The sequence below is a fragment of the Dendrobium catenatum genome, unplaced genomic scaffold (genome assembly GCF_001605985.2).
Source record: "Dendrobium catenatum unplaced genomic scaffold, ASM160598v2 fragScaff_scaffold_156, whole genome shotgun sequence".
Classification (NCBI taxonomy): domain Eukaryota; kingdom Viridiplantae; phylum Streptophyta; class Magnoliopsida; order Asparagales; family Orchidaceae; genus Dendrobium; species Dendrobium catenatum.
Window position 1 is genome coordinate 5,936,704 of NW_021318618.1, and position 27,967 is coordinate 5,964,670.

Genomic DNA, 27,967 nt, shown 5'->3' on the forward strand with positions numbered 1-27,967 from the left:
TTAGTTCTAATATTTACTAAAAAAACTACCATTTACCTTCACTCGGAGCCTTAAAAGCTTCAAATGATCCAAAAGTTCATCAAGCATAACGTCTCTGTCAGTCTGCAAAGCGAGATAGTACGAGTTGGAAAATTAAGAGTAGAATTATAGATGTCAGCCTCGTTCTAATAAAAAAGCAGGCCAAAGCTTCTCACAAATAAACGCAGCTAATCAGGAAAGCTGCATTCATGTAAAATGCTGTGCATGATCACACAACAAAAAATTGATTAGAAAAATGGTAAACAACTACAGAGTATGGGAGAGAGAAACTAGCCGTTACTTCTCTCAATCAGATCCAGGAGTGAAATGAATGAGAAATAGTATAACTTCCATAAAACATTTTCAAAAGGCAGCAAGTTGGAACTTGGCCAACGCAGTAGACAATGGTAAAGGCAGGAGTGACACCATAATTCTGATTTTCCCGGTAAAACTCATGTTCCAACTATTCGAGATATTGACAATATTTGTTGATTAAAGCAATTAAGCTATTATATTTTTCCATCATTTTGATTGCCCCTGGTTACTAATACCCCTCTCCATTGTAGAAAGCTTTGCAGCACTGGAGAATTGATAGCAGACAATGGACCATTAAACTAACTTCTGAGTTTAGGCTATTAAAGAAACTTAACTTTTATACAAAAGTGCCCAATAAGAGTGAAATATCATAAACACGTGAAGGATTGTAAGCCTCTGATAGGAAGTAGGGGCTCTTAAATCAAAATTGATAAGAAGTAGATGCTCTTTTAACCAAATCAGCAAATCGTAATGGAAAATTGGGAAGAACACACACCACAAAACTTCTTATTGCAAGAAAAACGAAAGAAAATAACAAGATACAGTTAGATCCTCAATTGGAGAAGAGGATCCAGCTCTCCAAATCTCTAGCCAGCGGCTAGCTAGAGCCCAAATAAAACCTAAAAACTCTCCAAATTTCAGCAAACATAAGATATCCTTAACCCTAGGAAAAGAAAATACTCAAAGCATGCAATAGAAATCTCTCTCTCTCTCTCTCTCTCTCAATGGCTCCCTTAATTGGTTGCTAGGCCCGACATGCAAAAAAGGGGCAGGTGGAAGTTTCACCTAAAAAAGGTGGAAGTTCATCCTCAAACAGACGAAATTGTTCCGTCTCAAACAGGTGGAACTATTCTGCCTCAAGCAGGCACCAATCTCAATTGACCGGCTGAACTAGTCCAATAATATCCCCCTCCCGCAGACTCACCTTGTCTGCAAGGTGAAAAGGAAACTCCTTCCTCAATTTCCTCATCATCACAAACGGTGAGAATCTGAAAAGTTGGGTCCTTACATCTGTACCCCAATGTATATCTCTCACCACATCTGAAATAGAGCCCCGTCGCCCTCTTTTCCTATGACTCCATTTCTGTGAGTTTCTTGAAGTTTTCCCCAAGTCTTATTCCTACAATCTTCATCTTCGGGGTATCCCAAGGAGTACTCAGTGTGATACAACCAAAAAACAAGATTGCAAAGGACTTAGATCTTCCTTCTTAAAACATAAATATAAAAACAAAGATTACAACCTAAAGACACTTTTCATTGACAAATGCTAGACTTGACACATTGACACAACTACACCCTTAAAGCTTACAAAAATTTTTTGAGAAGAAAGATACAGATGGGGCGGGAACCATGGATAGATGAGGAGGTAGAAGGCCGAGATGAAGTTTTAGAGGGGAAGGGGAAGGAGGCTAGCTAGCAAGCTAGTGAAAACCCACAAGTTTACAATCCAAAAATCATCAAATAACTATACTCTAACGGCAAGAAAAGCCACTATATATAGGGAAGAAAATGAAAAAAATATTTTTGATGTAAAGTAATCAATGCACCACCCAAACAACCACTAGGATTTTCTCAAAAATCGCAGCAAACAGGAACCAAAAAGGCAGCAGCAAATGGGGGAAAACTGAAGCAAAAATAGCTGCCAAAAGGGGAAAACTGAAGCATCACACGAAAGCCAATGGGGTGGGGTGGGGGGGCATCACAGTGTCGGCACCTTGGGTGCCAAAAAAGGTGAAGGTTAACTCCTATACAAACTTCCTAAGTTGCTGCCTCCAGTCTCTCTTTCCAGATGCCTCTGATCCTCCACTAATTGAACTAACACCATAGTCTCTCCCAAATCACGAGGCCTCATTACTCTAATTGATGCTTGAATCTATAGTTTGAGTCCTTCCATAAAGTTCCCCTCAAGTACAATCTCTAGAAGCCAGTCCATTCGGCTAGGCAGGTGCTCAAACTACTTACGGTATTACAACACCTTCCCCTCGTGTGTCGGGCAAAGAATTACTCCTGAAAGTCCCTTTACATGCCAGTTTGAAAATGTTCCAACAAGCAATCCATTAAACTCTCTCCAGGTCTGCATGGGTCGCCTCGTATCCCTCCATTGGTTCCATGTTAAAGCTTTCCTCTCCAGGCACATCCTGGCTGTCGTCAGTCTCTCCTCCTCCATGAACATATTGACAGTAAAGTATGTTTCCATCTTGTAGATCCACCCATGGGTATCATCTCTCTCAAAAATCGGCATCTTCAGCTTCATCATCCTCGAATCTCCTATTTCCTCCACAATTTCCAATTCCCAAGGTGGTTCCCTCCAATTGTCTCAATCATCCCTTCTACGTTCATACACAAACCTTTGATCAAATTCACACCTCCTATGAAATTCAACACCCCTTGAATCATAATCAACCTCTCTTTTTTCAAATTCAGCACCCCTTCGATCATAATTAGCCCTTCCTTTCAAATTTCGCCCATCTAATCTAAGATTTAACTACCCTTTGTTCATGCTCGACCTCCTCACACCTCTCACCATACCCTTTACCCGGTTCCTTCCTAGGAATAGATTCTAGGGGAAGCATGCTCTCTTCTCCCTCCCGAACCTCCACCTTCTGATCCTCCCTTTGCCTTATTAGATTAGGGCTTTCCCCACTTTCTTGGTTGACAAAGGCTTACCTCGCCTCTGACAATGCCGTTTTGGGTTGACCGTCGAGCAACTTCTTCAGCATTTCCTCTAAGATGGAAAAATTCTCATCCATCTTCTCAGGAATGGTTGAAATTTGACTTTTGACACCTGAAAGTTGAGTCAAGAGATTTGAACCTTCAATTTACTATTGTCTGATCTCCCCTTCCAACACTTCCACCTTTTGTCCTATCATAAGTACTCGAGTTAGGCTCCAATAGCAAAAAAAAAAAAAACTTTGATGTGAATCGGGCCTCCAAACAGCAAAAGCAACAAGATCAAAAAGGAAACACTGCAAAAAATCAATGAGGTCGACTTCTATTTAAGCCCAGGAAATTGCTCTGATACCAATTTGATAGGAAGTAGGGGCTCTTAAATCCAAATTGATAGGATGTACGTGCTTTTTCAACCAAATCAAAAAACTGTAATGAAAAATTGGGAAGAAGACACCATAGAACTTATTGCAAGAAATACGAAAGAAAATAACAAAACTAATTGATTAATTTTAGTAGGTGCTTTTAATTAATCAATTAATTTTAGTTAACTAAATTCAATTAAATTTGAATAATTAATTTCAATTAAATTATTCTTTCCATTAATAAATTTTTATTAATTAGTTTTAATTAATATTAATCAACTAAATAATTAAAATTAAAATTGAATTGCTCTCCAATTACTCTAAAAAGGAATTTCCTACAGTTTTCCAAAGGAACTTCGGCAACCTCCCGATCTCCCCCTATGTGGAGGGGACGCCAGGATAGCACTTGATGCTGATTTCTTCCTGGCCAGAGCTAAGGTCAACGACGCGACCTCTTGGGTTTGAAATCATTGCGGACGAAAATCTAAGATCAACGGTGCGATATTTTGAATTTAAAGTCATCTCGCTTGGATCTAAGATCGAGGGCGTGAGGTCTTGGATATGCTTTTCTCCTAGCCCGATCTAAGAACGATGGCTTAGGGTTTTAAAAATTAAATACATATTATAATATTTAAGTAACTATACATAAAATATTTATTAAAATTACTTAGACTGCTTATGACAGCCATTAGCTTGTGTCATTCTAATTATAGACAATTTATCATTATCGACTTTAAATTAGTTTTAAAGTAATTTTAGTAGCAATAGACCTAGTGAGGGGATTGTGACTTTGGGTGATCAATTTATTAATAAGAGTTCACGTTTTAGATATCATGGATATATTGTTCAGATTGATGGTGAAATAGATGGGGATAGCAGAATTCAAGTTGGTTGGTTGAAGTGGAGGAATGCATCGAGCTTGTTGTGCGATAGAAAAGTCTCCCTCAAACTTTAGAAAAAATTCTATAAGATGGTGGTGAGACCTGCAATGCTTTATGGTTTCGAATGTAGGCCATTAAAAGAGAAGCATAATACTAAGTTAAGCATTGCAGAGATGAGGATGCTTAGGTGGATGAGTGGCTTTACCCTTAGAGATAGGATATGAAATGAGCATATACGTTAAAGGTTGGAGTTGCTCTAGTGGAAGATAAGATTAGAGAGAGCTGCCTTTGATGGTTTGAACACATTAAGCGGAGGCCTTCTGATGACCCAGTTAGGAAAGTTGAGGTATTAGATTTGACTTATGTTAAGATAGGTAGAGGTAGACCTAAAAAGACTTGGTTAAAAAAATATTAGAAATGATATTTCTTTTTTAGATTTAAATGAGAATTTAACTTTTAACAGAGCACAATGGCAAAAAAGGATTCATGTAGCCGACCTAATGTAGTGGGACAAAGGCTTGATGTTGTTGTTGTTGTCTTTAAATTAGATATGAATAAATAAGACAAAAATCTGTCTCTTCAAGTAACTTGTGCGAGCCACTATAAAAGATCATTTACTATAGTTGTTTGGGTATAGATAGAGGTTTCACACATTTAAGTTTGGCTATAGGCAGAGATAACCAAATAGAGACTAACGTAAACGTGAGGCACAATTGCACGAGCACGAAGGCAGCAAGTGCAATCGAACTAGGGTGTTCATGTGGGAAGACAAGGCATAGCAACTCTTGATGTTCAGAACGGATGGAAGTGTCCATTTGGGTGTTATGCTCAGGTTCGATCGAACGAAAGGTAGGGGATCAAGGCTATAAGATCTAGTCGGCACGGTGGTCAGAAGCGCCTTTAGTTGAGGCTAGGGGAGTCAATATTTGACATGACATGAAAACCCGACCCGGAAAATTCGGGTTAGAACCGGCCCGTTTCCAAAATAGGTCGAGTTCGGTTTCCCAGATTCAACCCATTTGAAAAATAGTTCGGGTTGATCCAACGGATTGCCGGGTCAACCCGAAAACCCGTTTAAAATGACTGCCAAGCTTCCCGTGGACCTGCCCCTGCCTGCCTTCCCCCTGCCCTGCTGCTCGCCGACTTTCCCTAACCTGCCCGCGCTCCTGCCGAAGCTACCTGCGCATGTCCATGCCTGCGCACCTACCCGCGGGGCCGCGCCAGCCAGCTCGCGTCCGCGACATGTCGCCTGTGTTCATGTCATCGTCCGCGCCTGCCCGCCGCCCGCCATTTCGTGTCGGGTCAGGTAAACCCAACAATTTGTTGGGTCTGGTCCGGGTTCGAATTTCCAACCTATTTACCTACCCGGATTGGGTTAAGGTCGACCCGAGTGAACCTAGGTTAATTCCAAAACACGACCCAAAACCTGATTTTGACACCTCTAGTTGAGGCGTTGATCACTTGAGGAGCGACTTGACGGGAAGAGATCGTTCGCACACGTTGAAGTAGCGATCAGAGCCGGCTGTCATGGGCTCGGCTAATTCAGACAAACCAGATCGTGCAGGATTTGGGGCTTGGCTCTATGTGCCGACAAATAGGGTGGAGGCGACGACTGGAGTGAAACATAATTGTAAGAGGAAGCAAGAAAATGAGAACAGTGAATACTTTTTCACTTATTTGCCTTTTTTATTGATTAAGTGGCTGAACGATAGTTATTTGAACGAAACATTGCATCGATTAAAGTGGGACCAGATCGGAGAAAGCATCATGAGAAATTTTCATTTCAATTTTTTCATAATTTTTTTTATTTTCTTTCTTTTTTTTATGCTTCTCTTTTTTTGTATTAGTCAACAATCCTCAATTGGAGAGGATGATCCGGCTCTCCTAATCTTTAACCGATGGCTAGAGCCCAAAAAAACTTAATAACTCTCCAAATTTCAACAAACACAAGATACCCTAACCCTCAAAACAGAAAATACTTAAAGCATACAATAGAAATCAAATACCGAAAACAAACCCCCCCCCTAGTTGAATATTTTCCCTCCTAATCCCCCTTTAATTAGTTGATGGGCCCGACATGAAGAAAAGGGGCGTGTAAAATTTCCACCTCAAACAGGCACAGGTCCCGATTGACCAGCTGGAACGATCTAACAACCTCATCAGCACAACAAGGTTGAACACAAAAGTCACAATCCTTACAAGCACCAGTACAGATCAACACCCTGCTCTCTTAACATCTATCTTATCTAGAGTTATAAGCCCCAAATTGTGAGTCTCTCTAAAACAAGAGTAGCTAGTACCACCTACTTAACTAAGGCTTTTAAAACTTAACCAGACCGGTCGATTCAACCGGTTGAACCGTGAACCGGCCGGCCGGCCTGTTACGGTTCTTGTTATAACCTGTTTCACAGAGAACCGCTAATGAACCGGCCAAACTGCCGGTTCGACCGCCGAACCGACAAACCGGTTTCGATTCCCTATAACCGGTCGGTTCATATCCGACGGCTGAGATGAGATCCGAAGGCAAAGGCGCGACGTGTGAAGCTTATTACACTAAGACGAGCCAGTGGGGAGCCTTATGCGAAGCCGAAACAAAAAAAAAACCCTATTTCATTCGGCATCTCCGCTCTGACCTTCTTCTCGTTCGACGTCACGTCTCCGACGTTGTTTGTTTATACGAAGACGAGCCAACATCGGCTACTCATTCCCGAAGCCAGAAGCCAACATCTCTGGTTCTGGTGTGTTTCTAAATGAGTTTTTTTTTTTCCAAAATTTAGAGACATGTTGAATGTAGTCTTTAAACTTTAATCTATATAGTTTTCTTGTATGTATATTCGTTTAAATTTCATTTTCCTATGCCCTTTTGTTTCTATTTTAAAATGCAAAATACATTTAGGGTTCTATCATCTGTTATCCGTGGATTGGCTTTCTTTTTGTTTTTAGGGCAATGGAACGGCATACATGTCATCATTAGGAAAGTTCCATTGCCAAGCTGCTCTTTATTTCAATGGAACGACATAATTCGGATTAATCCTTGATTGTTTTACTGGTTTGTCTTGATTGAATTTTTGGCTGTCTTATTTATATATATGGGTTTTGAAATGATTTGTGGGTTTCTCCTTGTAGTAGATCCAAAAAATATTTTCATTCACCATTGATTAAAGGGTTGTTCTGTTATTTTCATTCACCTCATTGACTGTTTACTTGTTTAATCTTTAGTTCAACTCATACTTCTGACTCCATAGTCCCTAAACCCTAAACCCGCTGAGATGAGATCTGAAGGCAAAGGCGTGATGTGGGAAGCTTATTACGCGAAGACGAGCCAGTGGGGAGGCTTATATGAAGCCGAAACAAAACAAAAAACCCTATTTCATTTGGCATTTTCCTTCTCCTTCGGCATCTCCGCTCCGACCTTCTTCTTCTCGTTCGACGTCTTGTCTCTCGTTGTTTGTTTATACGAAGAGGAGCCAACATCAGCTACTCATTTCCCGAAACCATAAGCCAACATCTCTGGTTCTGGTTTGTTTCTAAATGAGTTTTTTTTTTTTTTTTCAAAATTTAGAGACATGATGAATGTAGTCATTAAACTTTAATCTGCACAGTTTTCTTGTATGTATATTCGTTTAAATTTCATTTTCCTGTGCCCTCTTAAAAACTTTGAAATGCAAAATGCATTTAGGGTTCTATCATCTGTTATTCGTGGATTGGTTTTCTTTTTGTTTTTAGGGCAATGGAACGACATACATGTTATCATTAGGAAAGTTCCATTGCCAAGCTGCTCTTTATTTCAATGGAACGGCATAATTCGGGTTTCTCCTTGATTGTTTTACTGGTTTGTCTTGATTGAATTTTTGGCTGTCTTATATATATATATGGGTTTTGAAATGATTTGTGGGCCTAATAGTATGTAATTAATCCCTCTAGGATGTAAATGCTGCTCTTTAGTGATCTTGAAATGCTGCTCATTAGGATTTCGATAAAGTTTAAATTGAAGTGCAGATCTTATCTTAAATTATATTGCCTTGTCTACCATCACTTACTACTTAAATTATGTTCAATTTTTGCTATATATTTATAAATAGTTGTGTCATTATTATAATATTTAAATATAATTAATATTTATTACATCATCCGGTTCGACCCCGGTTCGACCCCAGTCGAACCATCGAACCACTAACCTCTTATTCTTCCGATTCATTGACCGCTCCGGTCTTAAAAGCCTTGTACTTAACTTTCTTAATCAAAATAAAAATTCAATATTTCAAATCAAGTTTAAATCAATTAATGCCATTGAAAAAATATATAATTCAACAAATACCAACAAACCTTAGGTTCTGCAACACAACAAAACTGTTCAGTCCTGATTATCGGCTACCTTAATGTCAATGACGTAAATCCCGCCATTGGAACTGTCAGCATGTAAGCCCAATATTTCCAATACATAAACAAACACAACAAAGTCCTTGGGTGGCTCAACATTTCTAGGGAGGTAACTCTCACATCTCAAACTATATCCATTAAATTCAAAGACGAAAGTCCTCATCTCTACACAGACTCCAACAAGACATGCACAGACATTAAGCCTATAAGACTTCACCACAAACAATGCACCAAATCCTTAAATCATTTGAGCAAACTTTGTACTAAATGCATGATTCTCAAGCATCATATGCTTTTATTACCAAATATAATGATCTAAGAGTCACTGTTGTTTAATTCTTAGGTTAAGTTCAAACCAAATACATGAACTTTGATCTTTGATACCACTTTATTAAATACAGAGATGCATGATCATTCATATAAACAAATCAATGTTTGGGCTAGGTAAAAACCCCGTAAGTCCCACCAAACATCCAAATACATATGCAAATCTTCCTCTAGGACCCGCCTTTCCTAAAATCAGAATTGAACTTCTCTTGCAAACTAAATGATTACTAGAGCAAATCAACTAAATCATCAAACCTCTTGTGCTCAAGCCTATTCTTTTAATTAATTGTATTCCAACCCGAGGATTAGGACAACTTCGATAGCCTATTTGAGGCATCCTCTATCACATAGATGCTAACCTTAGAGTAAAACCTCGATGGCTGCTATTAGAGTGTAATAATAATATCAAAGCCAATCACAATTCAGATTAAAGACTGCTATATCTTTTAGTATTTATGTACACGTGGATGTACACATACATATTGTCTATATATAGCTTGTACTAGACTTGGTTCGGTGAATGAAAATATTGCACTTTACTTTCCTGCTTTGTTCCTTCACTCGGTTTCTTCTCTGCTTCACTTTCCTCTTTGAAGAACCACTTAAAGATTCTCTAGTTCATCATCGTATCATAGATGGAGTGAAGATGGGGTGAGACCAATGGCGTAGTCTGCGAATTCGAGTCTCGGCGAGATGGCGATCACTCAGATCACACGGGATCGACAGTCATGGGGATCACGTCCTCACTGAAATTCGTCGTCTCCAACCTAAAGAACATTGTCACCACTCAACTATCCATTGATAATTAGTCTCTTTGGCGGTCATAGATAATCAAGGTTCTGATTCGACTATTCCTCAACCCTGTCGTCTGCTACCCCAGCCCGATGGATCCAAAATCGTGAATCCTACTTACAATCAATGGATTCTCACGAATCAGAACCTAGCGGCAGCGATATGTTCAACAATTTCTACATCGGTATTACCCTACATCGTGAATATTGAATCTACCGCTGAACTATGGGAGACTTTAGAACGCAGATTTTAGTGTTTGAACCACTCCAAGATGACTCAGCTCAAAAATGAGCTGCACAACATCTCTATGAAGACCTCATCAATGACTCCATACCTTACCGCTGTTAAATCCTTGGTCGATCAAATTGTTGCAGCCAAATCAACTGTGGACAACGAAGACATCATCTTATATATTCTTAATGGTCTTCCACCACCGTATTAGTCCTTCAAGACGGCAATTAGAACCATGTTGGTTCCGATCAGTCTTGATAACCTCTACGCTCTGCTTCTTAGCGAAGAGGTAAATATTGCTTCAAACGCATCACGTGCAATGTCCACACCCGATCCAAAATCTGGCGTTATTTTCCTATCGTGGTCGAGGACGACGAAATCGCTTGAAATTTCCGCATAATGTAAATAACCGAAACAAATCGTCATCTAGTGCCCTCATCATATGCCAGATCTGCAACAAAAAGGGGCACTCGGCATTCAATTGCCGGCATAGAATGAACAGCCAGTATGTCCAGCAAACTGGAAGTTCATCGCCCAAAGTTTTGGTCGCAAATTCAGAACCACCTACGACAGACTGGTTTCTTGACTCCGGCACATCGTCGCATCTCACAAATTCTTTGGACGACCTCCACATCTCTACACCTTACACAAGAAACGATGGTGTCACAATTGGTGATGGTCGTTTTAGGGGTGTCAATTCGGGTCAACCTGCCGGGTTCGGGTCGAACCCGACCCGACCCGTTTTTTACAAACGGGTCGAACATTTCAACCCGGACCCGACCCGGCCGGCCCGTTTATCAAACGGGTCGGGTCCAACCCGGATTTTTCGGGTCGGGTCCGGGTCGGGTTGTCGGGTCGTGTCAGATATTTACACCCCTAGGTCGTTTGGTTCCTATAGCCAACTCCGATGCTGGAATACTTCCAACACCGTCTCGTAAGCTATATCTCTCGCAACTTCTTCACATTCCCAATTTACATTATAATCTTCTATCTATCTCAAAATTAACCAAAGATAACAATATCTCTATTGTCTTTGATCTGTTAGGTTTTACTATGAAGGATTTGAAGACCAAGCAAGTACTTCTTAGAGGACCTTGTCAAGAAGGTCTTTATCCAATTAACTCTATATCCTCAGGTGCTTCTCCTTCAGCAGCACTTGTTGTTCGCAGCAACATCTCCAATACTTGGCACAACAGATTGGGTCATCCTCACAAAAGGACACTTGATGCTATTGCTAAGAGAAATCCTTCCCTCAACATACCCATATCTGACTTTATTTGCACTTCTTGTAGAGCAAATAAAGGCCATAAGCTAGCTTTTGAATCTTCCAATAATATAAGTAAAACAATTCTTGATTTGTTTCACTCTGATGTTTGGGGACCTTCACCGGTCACTTCGAACCAAAATTATAAATATTATTTTTTGTTTGTGGATGATTTTTCGCGTTTTACATAAATCTTCCCTATGATTCACAAATCGGAAGTTACCAATATATTTATTAATTTCAAAATGCAAATTGAAAATCAAACATCTCACAAAATAAAAACTATACAGATTGATGGAGGGACTGAATACGTCAATCACCACTTCACTCAATCTCTCACCCAAAGGCATTACACACCAAATCTCGTGTCCTTATACTCCCGAACAGAATGGCATGGCGGAACGTAAACATCGCCATGTCATCGAAACCACAAGAACTCTTCTTTCTCAATCATCTGTCCCATACAAATATTGGCCCGATGCGGTCGTAACAACTATATATCTTATTAATCGGATGCCTTCTTCCAACACCAAAAACATCTCTCCTTACGAAATCCTCTATAACCGCAAGCCCGACTATGCTCATCTTCTCACATTCGGATGCGAATGTTTTCCTTTAATTCTCAATCATCTCCGTCATAAATTTCAACCCAAGCAACCTCTAGCATCTTTCTTGGTTACTCGGAGACCTACAAAGTTTATAGATGTCTCAACCTTACCACTCACAAGGTGATCATATCCCGTCACACTACTTTCAATGAAACATCTTTTCCATTTGCAAACTCTAACTCTAAATCTCTTTCTTCCTCGGAGCTCTATTCTCCTTTTCTCCTAACTCCTATATCCACTCTACAGCCACCTAATGCTACTAATCAGCACAAAGTTAACTCAACTAACAATTTGTCCAATACCAGCCTCTCCTTTGCATTCTTCCAGTCTTCCACCGCACAGATCAGATGACAGCTCTCAACTTCCAAATATACCATCTCATCTTTCTCGTCATCCAATGATTACCCGAACAAAAACAGGTTCGCTCAAACCTTGTCAACAGCTTAATCTTCTTCACGAACACATAAGCTCAACTATGGCTTCCGATCCAACCTCATATACTGAGGCTAGCAAACATTTTGAATGGCACAAGGCCATGGCGAATGAATTTTTTGCTTTACAAAAACAAGGTACGTGGCAACTTGTCCCTTCACCTCCTAATGCGCAAATTCTAGGATGCAAATGGACGTATCGCACCAAGCGTCACGCAAACGGCTCGGTCGCGACTCACAAAGCTTGTCTAGTAGCACTGGGCAATCATCAGGAATACAACATCGACTACAATGAAACGTTCAGTCCAGTGGCCAAGCTTCCTACCATTCGTATCCTTTTAACAATGGCTCTTCACAATAACTGGCCAGTTCAACAATTAGACATGGCAAATGCATTCCTTCATAGACACTTATACGAAGTGTTTTACATGACTCAACCAAAGGGCTTTGAAGACTCATCCAATCCTGAGCACGTCTGTCTCCAAAAAAAAGCCATCTACGGCCTCAAACAGGCACCACGTCAATGGTACAATACTTTTACGTCTTATCTTATTTCTATTGGTTTCTTTCACAGAAAATCGGACCCATCCTTGCTAACCAAGAATCACTCGGATACACATTTTCCTATTGATGTACGTTAATGATATCTTGATAACAGGTAATAATCCTGATGCTATAACTGATATATTAAATCAGCTTAATAGTAGGTTTGCTATGAAAAACCTGGGTGATGTTCACTCATTTCTTGGTATTCATATAACTCATCATACTAACAGCTATTTTTTATCCTAATATTCATATGCTAATTCAATTTTACATCAAACATATATGATAAATTGTAAACCTTTATCAAATCCTACTAGCACCAAACTGCCATGTACATTTCCTGAAGATAAGATTCTGGCTAATCCTATTCTGTACAGAAGACTAACCGTCTCCTTACAATACCTTACATTAACGCATCCTGACATTAAATATAATGTAAACTTATTGTCTGAACACATGCAAAACCCTCTCCCTCAACATATATACATGCTTAAATGCTTGTTACGATATATCAAAAGGTACAATTTCTTTTGGTATACCTATCACTAAAAGCAATCTTATTCTTCAATCATTCTCCGATGTCGATTGGGCAGGAGATCCTATATCTCGCAAATCTACTTCGGGTTATTGCTCATTTTTAGGTACCACTTTAATATCATGGATGGTGAAGAAGCAACATACCATAGCAAGATCGTCTACAGAATCCGAATACAGAGCATTGGCAGCTGTCACTGCATATACAATTTGGCTTCGTCGCATTCTCTCGGACTTCAACATCAACATCGATACTCCTACATATGTGCATTGTGATAACACCTCGGCCATAACGCTGGACAACAACTCGGTCTTTCATGCCAGAACTAAACACATAGAGATAGATCAAAGATTTATCGAGATCAAATCGACAACAATGTCATTCGGCTTCTTCCCATCAGCACAACAGATCAAGTTGCCGACATCTTCCCAAAGCCACTTTCCACACCCCGATTTCATTGTCTTCGAGACAAACTAACTGTATCGCAAGCTCCATCCATTTGCGGGGGAGTATTAGAGTGTAATAATAATATCAAAGCCAATCACAGTTCAGATTAAAGACTATAATATATTTCAATATTTCTGTACACGTGGATGTACACATACATATTATCTATATATAGCTTGTACTAGACTTGGTTCGGTGAATGAAAATATTGCACTTTACTTTCCTGCTTTGTTCCTTTACCCGGATTCTTCTCTGCTTCACTTTACTCTTTCAAGAACCACTTCAAGATTCTCTGGTTCATCAGCTGTCTTAAGCCAAATGTCATAAATAAACCAGTTTCACGAAATATTTTACAACACTCAAATTATTTTCATCTCTATGCCTTAGGCTAATTCCTTTCAAAGTGTTTGAATTTAAATCACTCTATTGACAATGCTTTATGCCTCTAAAAAAACCTCAACATGAATTGATTAAGCCTAACACACTGAAATTCGAGTAGTAATTAAAAAATATCTATGATCCATTGGAAACAATATTTTGGCTACATGAGATTGGTTGATTTAAATTTAAGTATTTGAAGTTCACCAAAACATTCCATCACCTTGGTTGAAAATTAAACTACCTAGACAATACGTCATAAAATTCCTTTAGTAATAACAAATGGGGTCCACGAGATTAACCTTGGACAACAAAACCACGATGTCTTAAACAAGTTGATAATTCATCTCCTAGGTACACCCCAAATACAAAGTAAAACTTAAACACCACTAATCCATAGTGCATTTGAGGTCCTTAATTGAAAATACAACCTTGAGATATGAAGTCATTGATCATGAGGGCTTATATCCATATGAAAGACCTCTCATATCTAATATAACTCTTAGATAGTCCAAATCATTATCTAGGACAAATTTATAAGTGAAAATAGTCAACTTTTGAAAAATCCATGATACTAATCAATAAACTCCAAAAATCCGTTAAGTACTTTTAGAGCCCACATACATCAATGATGAAGAATTCCTTCCTGACATCTAATGCAGCCATATAAGAATTAATACAAGAGTTTTGTGTTGATTGCCTTATTGATTTTTGTAGACACCAAACTTTCAGAACGCTGTGAATCCCTCCTCACTTAGGAGCCCCACAACCTTTCCCTTTTGATCATATAGGATTGATTGAGCCATTGCTTTGATTCAACTGCTCCTTGGTTGTAGCTAAGGCAACCATCCAAGGTTGAGAGTGCGGAAAATGTCTTAGAAAATCTAAACCCTACTTGAAAAGAGAGACCTGAGTAAGTTTTGCCAATATCACAAAACCATAGCCATAAAATAGAATATTGTCTTCACTTAAAATCCTTGTTGCAATTACTAAATGACAAACGTTTAAGGAAGTTCCTAACAAAAGCGCGCCTAGATTGAAATAAAAAGGATGTAACCAGTCAATGTTACATAAAATATATACAATTGCTAAAATAATTGACACAAAGCTAAGGAGCTAGATGAAAAGTAGCCCGACGATCAAGCCTAAGTCTAAATTTAGACTATGAAGTAAATTCAACCAACCTCACTAAAGTCGTATCAATTTTGCAGATGAGGCTTGAACAACTAACCACAAGATCTCAAATAATGTGATGATTATCAAGAAATTGAACAAGAAGTTTGAAGTATGTTGGATCTTTATCGATTTAAGAAGTTCCATGCACATCCTTTTCCTTCACATTGTGGATAGAGTAGGCATTGATTCAAATAATCTACAGTTTGAGATAACGGACTGAGTTTCCTAAAGAATCTAAAAACCGAAAAGGTTTAAATACCCTCATTACCTTGGAGTTTTTTCTTCTTCTTTTTTTTTGTGTGTGCGGGTGATATTTTGTGTCATGACACCAAACAAGTGAATTTCATAGTCATTAGAGCACAATTAGCACACCAAGACATCTTTGATAGAACTCTTTGTAATGCATTATGAGCCATGGTGTCAACCTATTATCTCATTGTTAACATACCAACTCAACCTTAGGTCACATTAGTGAGGGTGAACTTGGTGGAGTTTTGGCTAGGCAACTAAAATTTCCTTTGATATCAATCATCCATCTCATTCTAGACGGCCGTGAAAAAACTACGAAGGTTTATAACCAATCAAAGGTCTCACAACAGTGCTTATCTCCTACATGGATCCTATTCGAACCTTCCAAATCAGTTCCCTTATAAAAGGCAACTTTCTAACGAAAATAATACTTTATTATGAATTAAGATTTATGTTTTACATGAAAATTCATTCAAAATGCCTGAGGTAAACCTAAACGTATCAAGTCACTAAGTTAATGTCCAACCAGCCAACAATTTGTTAAACCAAAAAAAAAAAGTGCTAACAAGATGACCAAGTTTATTACTAAGAAGAAGACCGACAAACTCCATGATGGGGACATCAGATCATGGAAAGTATATCAGAGACGTGGTCAACGATCTACGGCCACGATCGCACCGATCTATTTTTGATTCATTATATGTATTTATTTTATTTGTTTGCATTATGTATTTGCTTTATTTGCATTTTCTATTTTACCCTTACTTAAGGGTATGGTCATATGTAAGCTCTAGGGGCCATGTTGTCTTTTAGTTTTCTTTCATTGTATGAGGCTATTTATAAGCCCCTTATGTTTCTTTTCAAGTTGTCTTTTAGTTTTCTTTCATTGTATGAGGCTATTTATAAGCCCCTTATGTTTCTTTTCAAGGAATGAAGAATTACAATGAAAATTTCTGCAAATTTGTATTTTTGTGAGAGCTTGAGAGCTTTGGAGAGAAATCCCTAGGAGAGGGAAACAGATCACCCACCAACCTTGGAAGCGTCCGGGTTCATGGCTATTTTCTTCCTTATCTTTTCTTCCCTTCTCCCTCCCTAGCAACCAACATCCAGAAATCAAGCCCCCAACCACCGGCTATAGCACCACCCTTCCCCTTATCCTAGCTGCCGGCCCTAGCATCCGCCCCCACCTAGCCACCTAACCCTTCCCCAAGCCCCTATCCGCCGGCCACCCTAAAACTCCCACCAAACCGCCACCTCATCCATCAAATCGCCACTTCTCTTAGCCCTCTCATCCTAGTTTCCTTCTTTCCAACTTTGGATTTGTTTTATTTTGGAAAGCTTTTGAATTTAAATTTCAATTCCTTTCTTAAATTAGTTATCTTATCTTAGGAAAGTATTCAAATCAAACATATTTCAAATTCAAATAGGATTTGATTTAAATAATCTTCCTTAATTTAAAATTCCCCACTTGTCAAGCCTTGACTCCAGCTTCGTCTACAATGAACAAGGCTTCGTCGACATCCTCCAATCACCCTTCTTCGACGTCAATTCAGAGATAGATAATTCCGTTGAGGAATACTTGGAGTGTATCATATTCACTCTTTCGGAAGCCATCGAAGAACAGTTTTCCACCGTTCAGTGTCAAATCACCGCCACACCAAGACAAGGGTGAACTCTTTCCCCTCCTCAATTTCCTTCCTATTCTCCTTCGATTGTGGTTGTGTATCAAGCATAAAGAGTTTTGCAAAGCTCTCCGCCAAAGCTTACTAAATATAGGGAATAAGTGATGGACTTCTATGCATCTAATTCTGTTATTAATATAGGGATGTTATTGGAAATCCTCTATATTTGTTTATGTTGAATTTTATAATTATTTTGTGATCCTAACTATTATTGTGTGACTAGGTGATGCGGACATCAATACGAAAATTTGGCGCATCTATCACAGGCGGCGTCGTAAATCGACGGCCATTATTTAAATTTTCATTTATGTATTATTTTAGCTCTTGTTTTATGTATTTCTTATTTTACCCCTAGGAGAGTTTATGTGAGTGTTTTGGTCCAAGGGGCATTTTTGTAATTTTCTATTATTTTTCTCATGTTATGGCCTATATATAGGGCCTTAAGCCATTGTAATAGGAGGGTTAATTGATATGAAAATTTTTATGTTCCACACTTTGTTCTTGTGAGAGAATGAGAGTGAGATTCCTATGGGAAGGAATCGAAGTTGTCACCAGCCGCAGGATGGGTCCGGGCTCGTGATTTGAAGTCCCTTGGAGAAGGGCAAAAGCATCACCCGTCAGTCGTCGGAAGAGCCCGAGGCTCGCGGTTCATGTCTTCTATCTTTCGTTTTATTTTTGTTTTGATTTCTTCCTCCTTTATTCCCCACCTAATTTCTAAAGCCTTTCCCTCATCTGTTTCCTCTAATTCCTAAAGCACAAAATCTGAGAATTTTTTCTCAGATTTCGGAGAGGAAATCTGAGGTTGTTTTTCAACCCGTACTACTTGAACTTAAGATTTCCTTCTCAGGTTTTAGAAAGGAAACCTGAAGTAATTATCAGAATATTAAAAAAAAAAAAAAACGTGAAGCTATTCCCCACCTCCATTTCTCTCAGATGTTGTGAGAAAAATCTGAAATGTTTCAGATTTTCTGATAGGAATCGTAACAGATTATTGCCATACATTTTTCTTCTTTGGTAACTCCCCAAATTAAGCCCCTTTCAATCCAAATTTCATGACATTTGAATTTTGAATTCTTTCCAAATGACTTGTTCTTAAATTAGGAAACTTTCCTAATCTTTTAAATCTGAAATCAACTTTCAGATATCCACGTGATATCCCTTCTAAAATCTGAGTGGGATTTGGAAATTAAATTTCCAACACATAATTAAAGAGTCCTCCACGTTTTGGAAATAATTCCGAAAATCCCAAGGCGTGACTTCACGGATGCAAGGGAATGCCATATTTCCTAATTTGATTCCTAAATCAAATCCCTGGTTTAGGAAATAACAAAGCTTCCCAACTCATTATCCCGTTGGTCTTGCTCTCCCCCTCATATATTTTTTGCCTATTCTATTACATAAATTGAGTTGGAGACTTAAATTCCTCCCCATTACAATTCCCGTAACAGCTTATGGTTTTGGAAAGCTTCCAAAACCTGATTGCTGCTGCCAGCTTTCCCGTTGGAATTAATTATAGAATTTCCTCTCATGAAATTGCTTTCATTACTGAAATTGCTTAATGACAGTAATGAAATTGCTTTAAACATTTAATCTCTTATTCTTCCCCTTGCTGGCAGAAATTTTCTTAACGTTGAGAGCTCAATTTTCTTCTCAGACTTTTGAGAGGAAAATCTGAATTCCTTTTTTAGATTTCCTGAAAGAAAAAAATTTCAGATTTTGGAGAGGAGATCCTCTCCGTAGCAAAGCCGGTGTTTTCTGTCCTGCATCACTAGGCCTAAATTAAGGCACCCCTTGTTTTCTATTTTCGTTAAGTGGCTAACGTTTTAATTCTTATTGCTCTTACTTGAAAGCAGGCATATTCTTATCCATCATTTTCAATTTGGAAAAGTCTTTCATTATTTTTTCCCAAGATCTTGGTTAATTGGGTTGCCTATCTTTCAAATACTTGGTTATTTCAATTTCAAATGAGAAGTTTAAGATGTGCGTCTATCAACCACCATTTAATAAGCTTAATTCATGGATTAGGGAAACAAAAACTTATCTTTTTTGCTGGCAGTTTGCAAGTTATTAAATACTCTTTAAATATTTATCTCTCTCTCTCTTATCCTGAGAGACCTGCATTTCTAAAGCGGTAATTGAAACGATTAATTGTTTGTTAATAGATTCATTTTTTAAAAATAAGGCTTCTAAATAACTCAAATTTTACTTGGGTGTCTTTCTGCTAAACTAAGGTAGAATGGTAGTGTCTAAAGAAGTATGAGATGGATAAAGCCAAGCCAATTAATACTCTCATTACCTCTAATGTTCAGTTAGATAAGGACCAAAGTGGAAAGTTTGTTGATCAGAAGAAATATAGAGGGATGATTGGATCTTTATTTTACCTGACTGCTAGCCGACCTGATTTAATGTTTAGCATTTGTCTTTGTGCTAGATTTCAAGCTGATCCTAAGGAATCCCACCTGATTGCAGTTAAGAGAATTCTTAGATAACTTTTAGGGACCCAAAACTTAGGAATTTGGTACCCTAGGCACAGCAATTCCTTTGAGATTATTGGATATTCTGATTCTGATTTTGTATGATGTAAGGTGAATAGAAAAAGCACTTCTGGAACTTGTCAATTTATAGGACAGTCTTTAGTCTCCTGGTCTAGTAGAAAGGAAAACTCTGTTGCACTTTGCACTGCTGAAGCTGAGTACATTACTTTAGGAATGTTGTATGGCCCAAGACCTTTAGTTAAAACAGCATTCATAGCTCTACATCACTCCAACGATTAAATTCATCCAAGAAGTTTAGCAATATCATCAACATTAAGACGAATAAATGATGTAGCATAACATAAGCACATATATAAACGAATGTCAATATCATATACCAGAGCATTGCATCAAGCATGAAAATCATCATCAACGCATTCACAAAGATAAATGTCAATAGCACAAATTAGTGTTAGATATAACTCACAACATAACAAGACACGCCAATTGCATTATTGGTGTAGCAAGGAACTAGTAATCAAACTCATGTTATATGCTTTATCCATGCATATGCATGTGAATCGACAACTGCATCCAATCAACAACTCAATAATCATTCATATAAAACTCAATTATGTTTGTTTATTTAAGTAATTTAATAAGTTTGAACATAGTTTTAAAATTCAATAAATGAACAATCTTGAACAATGACTCACTTGTTTGTTTATGTTTGAAGGCATGCTTATTTAGTGCTCAACAAGTAGCTCACCAAGAATTTAAATACTTATTTGATGATTTATTTTATCTTTTTATATGAAATACTTAAGATGCAAATATCAAAAAGAATAACTAGATATAACTAAAAAATATTTTTGTAAAAATATACATGCGTCTACCTATGATGCACGGACACGGACACGGCGACACGGACACGACACGGACACGGGACACGGTTTTTTTTTGAAAATATAGGACACGGGTACGGCGCGAACACGGCAATACATTTTTTTATATAGTATTTGTTTTTAATATTTTTTTAATCGGACACGTTTTCATCGTGTCCAACACGTGTCGGAGGAGTGTCGGACGAGTGTCGTGTCGGATACGGTGTCGGACACTGCACGCCTCTTTAAGGAGAAGTGTCGGTGCATCATAGGCGTCTATAAGTGTGTAATATACATACCCAAATAAAATAATGTCTCTAACATCCACACATAATTCCTAACCAGCTTATGTTTTTGGGTGGGTTAAGGGCGGTTGGCTAGCCACAACTGCTCACTTTTTATATGATCCCACTCTCATTCACTAACCCAACTCTTTCATCTCTTAAAAGAAGGTTGACGAAGAGAAAAGGCAAGCTTATCAAGACCATAATGCTTATCCGAGCATACTCAAATAATCTTGATAAAATGGGCATGATAATCTGTTAAGGGTCAAAAAACAAGCTAAGATTATCTTCAATTGCCAAAAATAAGGATCAAGTAACTACCATCAACAACATGCACGCATAAGCCCTAGTCAACTCATGTTTTTTGGGCAATTTGGGGGGTGGTTGGTCAGCCATGATTGCTCTCTTTTCGTAAAATCCCACTTCCGTTCACACTCCCCTATCATCAATATATTAAAAGAACGTTTAAGAGGATTCAATGCAAGTTTATGAGAAAAATAATGTTTATTATGATATACTAACATAATCTCGAGAAAGAAACCTAATAATTGGTTCTCATAAACATTGAAGGGAAAAAAATCATGCAGACCTTATATTTAGTTGCAATAAAAAGAAGCAAACATATCTAATTATCGTCAAAATTAGTACTTTGCTTGTAATAGATAGTGTGGATGTGGAGAGTTAAAATGTATGAGGTAAAGTCTATGATGCGCCGACACAGACACGAGATACGACATTTTTTAAAAATATAGAACACGGGTGCGGCGTGGACACGGCATAATAATTTTTTTAATATAATATATAAAAATTAAGGTTACATAATATTAGAAATGACAAGTAATAATAAACCAAGGTCATGATAACTTGTTTAGCTTATAACATAAAAATATTTAGTACAAAATGTCTAGTACAATCACAAAAATATAAGAAGAAAATCATTTAGTACAACATGAAGGTTCAACTACTCAATAGAGGGAATGGTAGAATTAGATTCAGAAGTTGGTCTTTGACCTTCAATATCATCATCATTGAATATCACTGCTTCCAACCCCGATTCATTTAGAGAAAGATTTGTAACCTCCAACAATCCCATATTATCAAGGCACTCAAACTCATATCCAACAACATCTCACATCTTGTTATCACCTGTCATATAAAGTGAGTTTTTCTTTGATAAAAGACGAATATTTGTATGCACATAAATTAAATCTTCAGCTCGTTGTGAGGTTATTTTATTCCTCTTTATCGATTGAATAAATGAGTATGTGCTCCACTTTCTCTCACAACAAGAAAATGATGATACTTAACCAATAATTTTAATTGCTATTGTTTGAAAATGCGATGTTGAAACTCCATGAATCAACAACCACATTTTTGGATCCATCCTCCATCTATCAACGAAAGATTCTTGATCACTAAAATCCTCTAAATATCCAAAGAACTTTGCAAGTTCTATATTAATCTTTCTTCTCTCCTTCTCATTTAGGAAATATCATTTCAAGCATATATTTCTCATATTTGAAACTTCTAAATCTTTTTGTGGTGAGACATGTTGAGGATCTTCTTGAAGCTATTATTTATTTGAATACCTTCTACTAATACAAAGTATATAAAATTATTTATTCATTTACCAATAAATTTAAAATTAGTTTAAAAGATGAATACAAGTGTATATTGGATTTAAATGAGCCAAACAATGCAGATGTATGTTGTTTTTGCTCCATCTATCCTAAAAAATGGTATAGACAACGCTTCAAAACTTGAGTCTTCATCATTATGGCTTTCTTTTATGTTTGTATATAATTTCATTCACCTTTGCTAATATATAGTCCCCCATCTCATAAATCAAATGTAGTCATAATTTCAGTGTCAACCACTCTCAACATATCATAAATTGGATTAGTGAAAGCTAAAATATAATCCACATTATCCCACCACAATTCATTCTAATATTTTTTTCTTTCACATACCTTGCTTTACCAACATCATCTTCTCGATAGTAAGATCATTTCACACTAATCACCATAGATTGAAAAGCATTTTTTATTTGTTTGAATCTTCTCAAAATGATTATGACAAAGGCAAAATGAGTTTAAGCAACAGCTAACATTTTCAAATGTGAGAAATTATTAAACATTCAAAATCTCATTGAGTGGTTCATAACGAATTTCTGATCAAAACTGCATCATATGCAACCACTGCTATCCAATGACATTCAGCTTAGATGATTTCATTAGTCTCTGTATTATTTGCTACACAAATATTTTAGAGCAAAATTTAAAGTGTACACAACACATGAAATGTAGAATATATGAGGATAAATTTGCTCCACAAATAATCTTACAACTCTACATAACGATGCATTATCTGTAATAACCTACACAACATTTGAAGGCACAATAATGACTATCACCTCTTTATTTAAATTGGCAATTAAACATTTATCCTTGTATTATCCTTCACAATTCACAGCTTTAAATTAGCATTGGATAATTCTATATAACGGTCATGAAATTAATGAGTGGTCTTCTTTGAGGATCAGTCCAACCATCACACATCAAACTGACACATTTTTCTTTTCACACTCATTTCGTTGGTTCAAGCAATGTCTCAATATGTGTTTTTCCCTTTCTAATAATTTTGATCTTATTGCATTATAGTCATGTGGAACATAACCTGCAAGGTTGTTATTACATGCAAAAGTGAATGCATTTTTATAATAAGAATTTCTTGCAAGATTGAAAGAAAGTCCCGCTGAAAAAAACATCCTTGCAATTTCACCATCCAATTCCTCTTACTGCTGCATGTAAAAAGCATTCTCTAAAGAACTATTGTCAACTCCTTTCTTTTCTTTGTTTCATATCCTTCACTTATAAATGATAATAAATGATCAACTCTAACATATGAGGAAGAAGTGTGGGATGAACCATGAATAGATAGCAAAGGTATCTCTTTAGGAATTATCATTTTTATCCTAGATTCAACTTCTTCAACTTATCTGTTCATTTCAATCAACTGCGATGTAGTAATCTTATGACACATTTTAATTCCATGGTCAGCAATCTTAAGTAGATGTGCTTTCACCCTAGAATATGATCTTTTGTAGGTGCCACCACAATAATTGCATTTGAATGATACATTCCATCCTTCAAATGTAATGTTTTTTTTTCCTAACTTGGTAACATGATTCCATAATTCCTTATCAATTTCTACATATGACTCTTTTGAACCACTCTCATCAGCACTAGAGCTCATTTTACAAACCCTATGAAATTGGTTGAAACAAAGGATGAAAAAAATTTATACACAAATCCACAAAAAATAAATAGTACTATCTATATTCAACCACATCTTGCATTCCAGGTGCTCGTATTTTGTCTAGAAGACTAGAACTCTAGGTAGAATTTGAAAAATAAAGGCTTAATAAATTAGGTATTTGCCAAACAAAGTTCAAGAACAATTAAAGAACTAAAGGCTTAATAAATTGGGTATTTGGGTGACATATTGTAAAACATTTAAAATTTGTCAAACAAAGTTCAAGAAAAATTAAAGAACTATTGCATCATGTGTTTATGTATACAACTATTAAATCTTAACTCCTAATAAAGTTTGACAGGAAAGATTTGGATCCTACAAAAAAGAATCTTAGGATGATGACAAAGAGAAATAAATTTGCTAAACTACTACTTATATCCCAAACTTCATACTTAAAAAGAATGCTTAAAGGTTTGAAATGTAATAGGGGGCGGAGATGGAGAAATGAAGAGAAGAAATGACGAATGGAGAAAAGAAATGGTGAAATCCACTTAGAGGGCTTGAAGAGATGCTCGGTGTGGCCGCAGCTTGCTTCAGCTGCGTGCAAAAACGACAAAGCAACATGTAGGGGTTGGAGAAGATGAAAACTTATGCTCGGCTTAGCCTCGGGTGGACGCGAAAACAACAAAGGAAAGGGAAGACATGCTCGGTTGCTCGCGGTTTGGCCTCAGGTGCACGCGAAAACGACGAAGGAAGGGAAGACTTGCTCGGTTGCTCGCGGTTTGGCCTCGAGTGCGAGCAGAAACAACGAAGGAAGCGAAGATCCGCTCGGTTGCTCGTTGCTCGCGGTTTGGCCACGGGAGCTCGCCTCATTCGCCCTAGACGAATACGAAGGAAAGCCGCCCAAACGAAAATTAGGGCTGAGAGGGGGGGGGGTGGATACATGTATACATAAAGATTTTCTTTTCTTTTTTTTTTAATTTAATTATTAAATATTAGGGCACGCATGTCTGATTTAATTTAATATTTTTTAAAATGTGACACGTCAATGCAGTGTTGGACACGTGTTCATGCTGTGTCGGATGAGTGTCCGTGTCCGACACATGTCCGTCACTGCATTCACTCTTTAAGTGGAGTGTTGGTGTATCATAGGGTAAAGTTGAGAAGAGAGACCGTAAAACCACAGTAGGATTGCATTTCTTATGGTACTACATCAAATAAGTTCATTGGCCCAAAAAATAATTAGTGAAATATGTGATAGAGCTACTAGATTCTTAACATAATTAGATTATCAAGATTTATTTGGGCCAATTTTTTTACTATTTTGATTTACAAATTGTTGTCACACCTCTATTTAGCTACTACTTTCTTGTTATTTTTATAACTTTATATGATTAGAAACCTTTTACAATTAGATATCCTAAAGTGTGATAGCTATAAAAAATTTATTGTCCAACTTTTTCAAAAGAAAATAAATCTATAATAGCCACAACAACTTCAAAAAAATCTATTTTTACCACAATAGATCTACAACTATTTTTGCAAATACTTATAGCCACTCCAAATGAGCCATAAATATAATAGTGAAGTAAAGAAACCTTTACTAATCAAATTATGCATACAAAACTTTAGGTGTGCCCTTAAAAGTAAAATAACTCATTGATTTATCAAAAACATCAAAGAGTTCATAAATAAGGTTGTAATGATCTGATCTCAAGTCAAACTAGGTCTTGGTGGGATGACTACAGTCATTCTCAATTAAATCCCAAAATGGCCTGATCACTTTGATTCAAGCTTGATACAGCCAAAAACCAATCAAATATGCATCAATTTTGGATCTTCCGAGATAAATTCTTAGACAAACATATGTAAACATAATATTCTACATATTCATATAATATAAATGAAATGATGTATGTATAAAAATTAATTCTAATATAAATACATGCATAAATAAATGTGAATATGCATCCATACATGTGCATATATTTTTTGAATTGATTTTGATCTAACTGTATTCAATCCATGCTTGGCTAATTCAAATTCAATCAAAGCAAGCTTGCATTGTTCGGCTCTTTGACTTCAGTTCGAGCCAAAAATAGATTCGATTTTCAAGCAAACTTTCATATAAATATATTATATAAAAAGGTATATTTCATTTAGATAAATTAACATTAGTGACATTTTTTTAAGCGATTTAGAGATTGAGTGTAATGTAAGTAAATATAAATTTAGGTATTCCCTCGTAAGAATTCAATGTTATGTACGTAAAACTCCTTTTATTTTTAATAATCCTCGTAGACCAAACTTCAATCACAAAATGAGAGAAAACATGCATGATTCTAGCTAGTTACCCGCTCGGCGATACAGTGAGGATAAGTGGCTTGTCCACCCCTCGCCCGCAGTTTGGGGCGCGGCCCTGGCGGCTCAGCTCCCCGCTCAGCTGCTTGCTCGTGCAAAACCTGACCACGAAACAATACAGATCAATAGAAAACTACTTCATAAATCAAACCTAAAATAATATTAAAAATATGAGGTAAGAAAAAATATATATGTATATATAATGACCTGTTTTGGAGGATAGTTTGGCCGGATTTGATAAGACTGCACATGTCCGAACTCCAGAGACATGCTCGTCGGTAGTTGTACCAGTGTCTCTCCCTCCTGCACAAAATAGCTGCTTGTCACTGCGTGATTGTCTGTATTACCACATCGGCAAATAAAACTGGTTTACGCACTTTCTAGTTTTTTTTTTTTTTTCTGTTACGAGAAAATGGCGATGGAAAATCAACATTCAACAGACACGCGGCTCACCGTGTACGGTTTCACATTGCCCTCCTCAGGAGATTTATTCTCGCTACCATCACCCTCCTCCGAGGTTGCAAACACTCTCCTCTCAGCCAAATTAAACCCTAGGCCAAACCCTACGCCGCCTCCAGCAGACGAGGCGGGCCGCTCGCCGGAACCGAGCCACAGTGCCTTCACGGCAACGCCTGAGTCGTCCCAGGAGAAAGAAGCATGCCTATAGAAGACTTGCTCGAGAAAGTCGGCAGCCATACCTGCCAGACAAGCATTCGCCAGTGCTTCCATGCCGGCGAACTTCCGCGAACAATCACCCCCAGCCTCCTTCGAATCGTCAAAACGCATAAAAGCAAAGATCGATGGGAAGGACGGGAGAAAGTTTATGTAACCTGGAGAAAATGGGGAAGTCGGAGGAATTCCGATTTCACTTGATCATCGCTAAAAATCATTCGATACAGTAGGGGAAGAGATAGAGTAGCCTTTCTGATTGTTCATTATCGCTCGTCCCTTGTCGCACTTTAAAAAGAAGGGGGAAGGCCGAGGAGAAAAAGGACAAGAACCTGAAAGCGCGTGGTAATGCTTTATTATTTTAATTTTTAATTTAAATTTCTTTAAATTAAATAATAAGCTAATCAATAAATATTTAAAAATAAAATTTCCTGAAATTTTAAATTAATTCACTTTTGAATTACTTCTAGTGAGTTAAGATAAACTTGAAGATGTATCTGAAATTTTATAAAATTGATGATAAAATTATTATAAATTATTTAAAATTGTTGTGACATTATAAATTTATTTTTAATAAAATATCTATTTTTTATACCTATTACATTTTTGTGAATTATACTAAAAAAACTTCATATCATATAGATTTTTTAAAATCTAAAAAATAATAATAATAAGTAGTGAGAGAGTTGCCTAAATAAATTCTTAATTTATATAAGTTTCTTTTATAAAATAAATAGTGATTAAAATA

The 27,967-nt window shown here is 37.2% G+C and overlaps 1 protein-coding gene across 3 annotated transcripts in view; it reads right to left on the reverse strand.

Annotated features, from left to right (window-relative positions):
• Nucleotides 1-27,500, reverse strand: part of LOC110103684 (transcription factor UNE12) — a 37,032-nt gene extending 9,532 nt beyond the window's left edge. The window contains exons 1-4 of one of the 3 annotated variants that reach the window (XM_020832487.2): nucleotides 27,004-27,500; nucleotides 26,758-26,853; nucleotides 26,544-26,651; nucleotides 37-102 (exon numbers count right to left, since the gene is read on the reverse strand). In XM_020832487.2, coding sequence (XP_020688146.1) covers nucleotides 37-102; nucleotides 26,544-26,651; nucleotides 26,758-26,853; nucleotides 27,004-27,336 — 603 coding nt within the window. In that variant the 5' untranslated portion in view covers nucleotides 27,337-27,500. The remainder of the gene's footprint in view (nucleotides 1-36; nucleotides 103-26,543; nucleotides 26,652-26,757; nucleotides 26,854-27,003) is intronic. The other 2 variants (XM_028692237.1, XM_020832489.2) reach the window with 2 other exon arrangements.
• Between the last annotated feature and the right edge of the window lie 467 nt (nucleotides 27,501-27,967).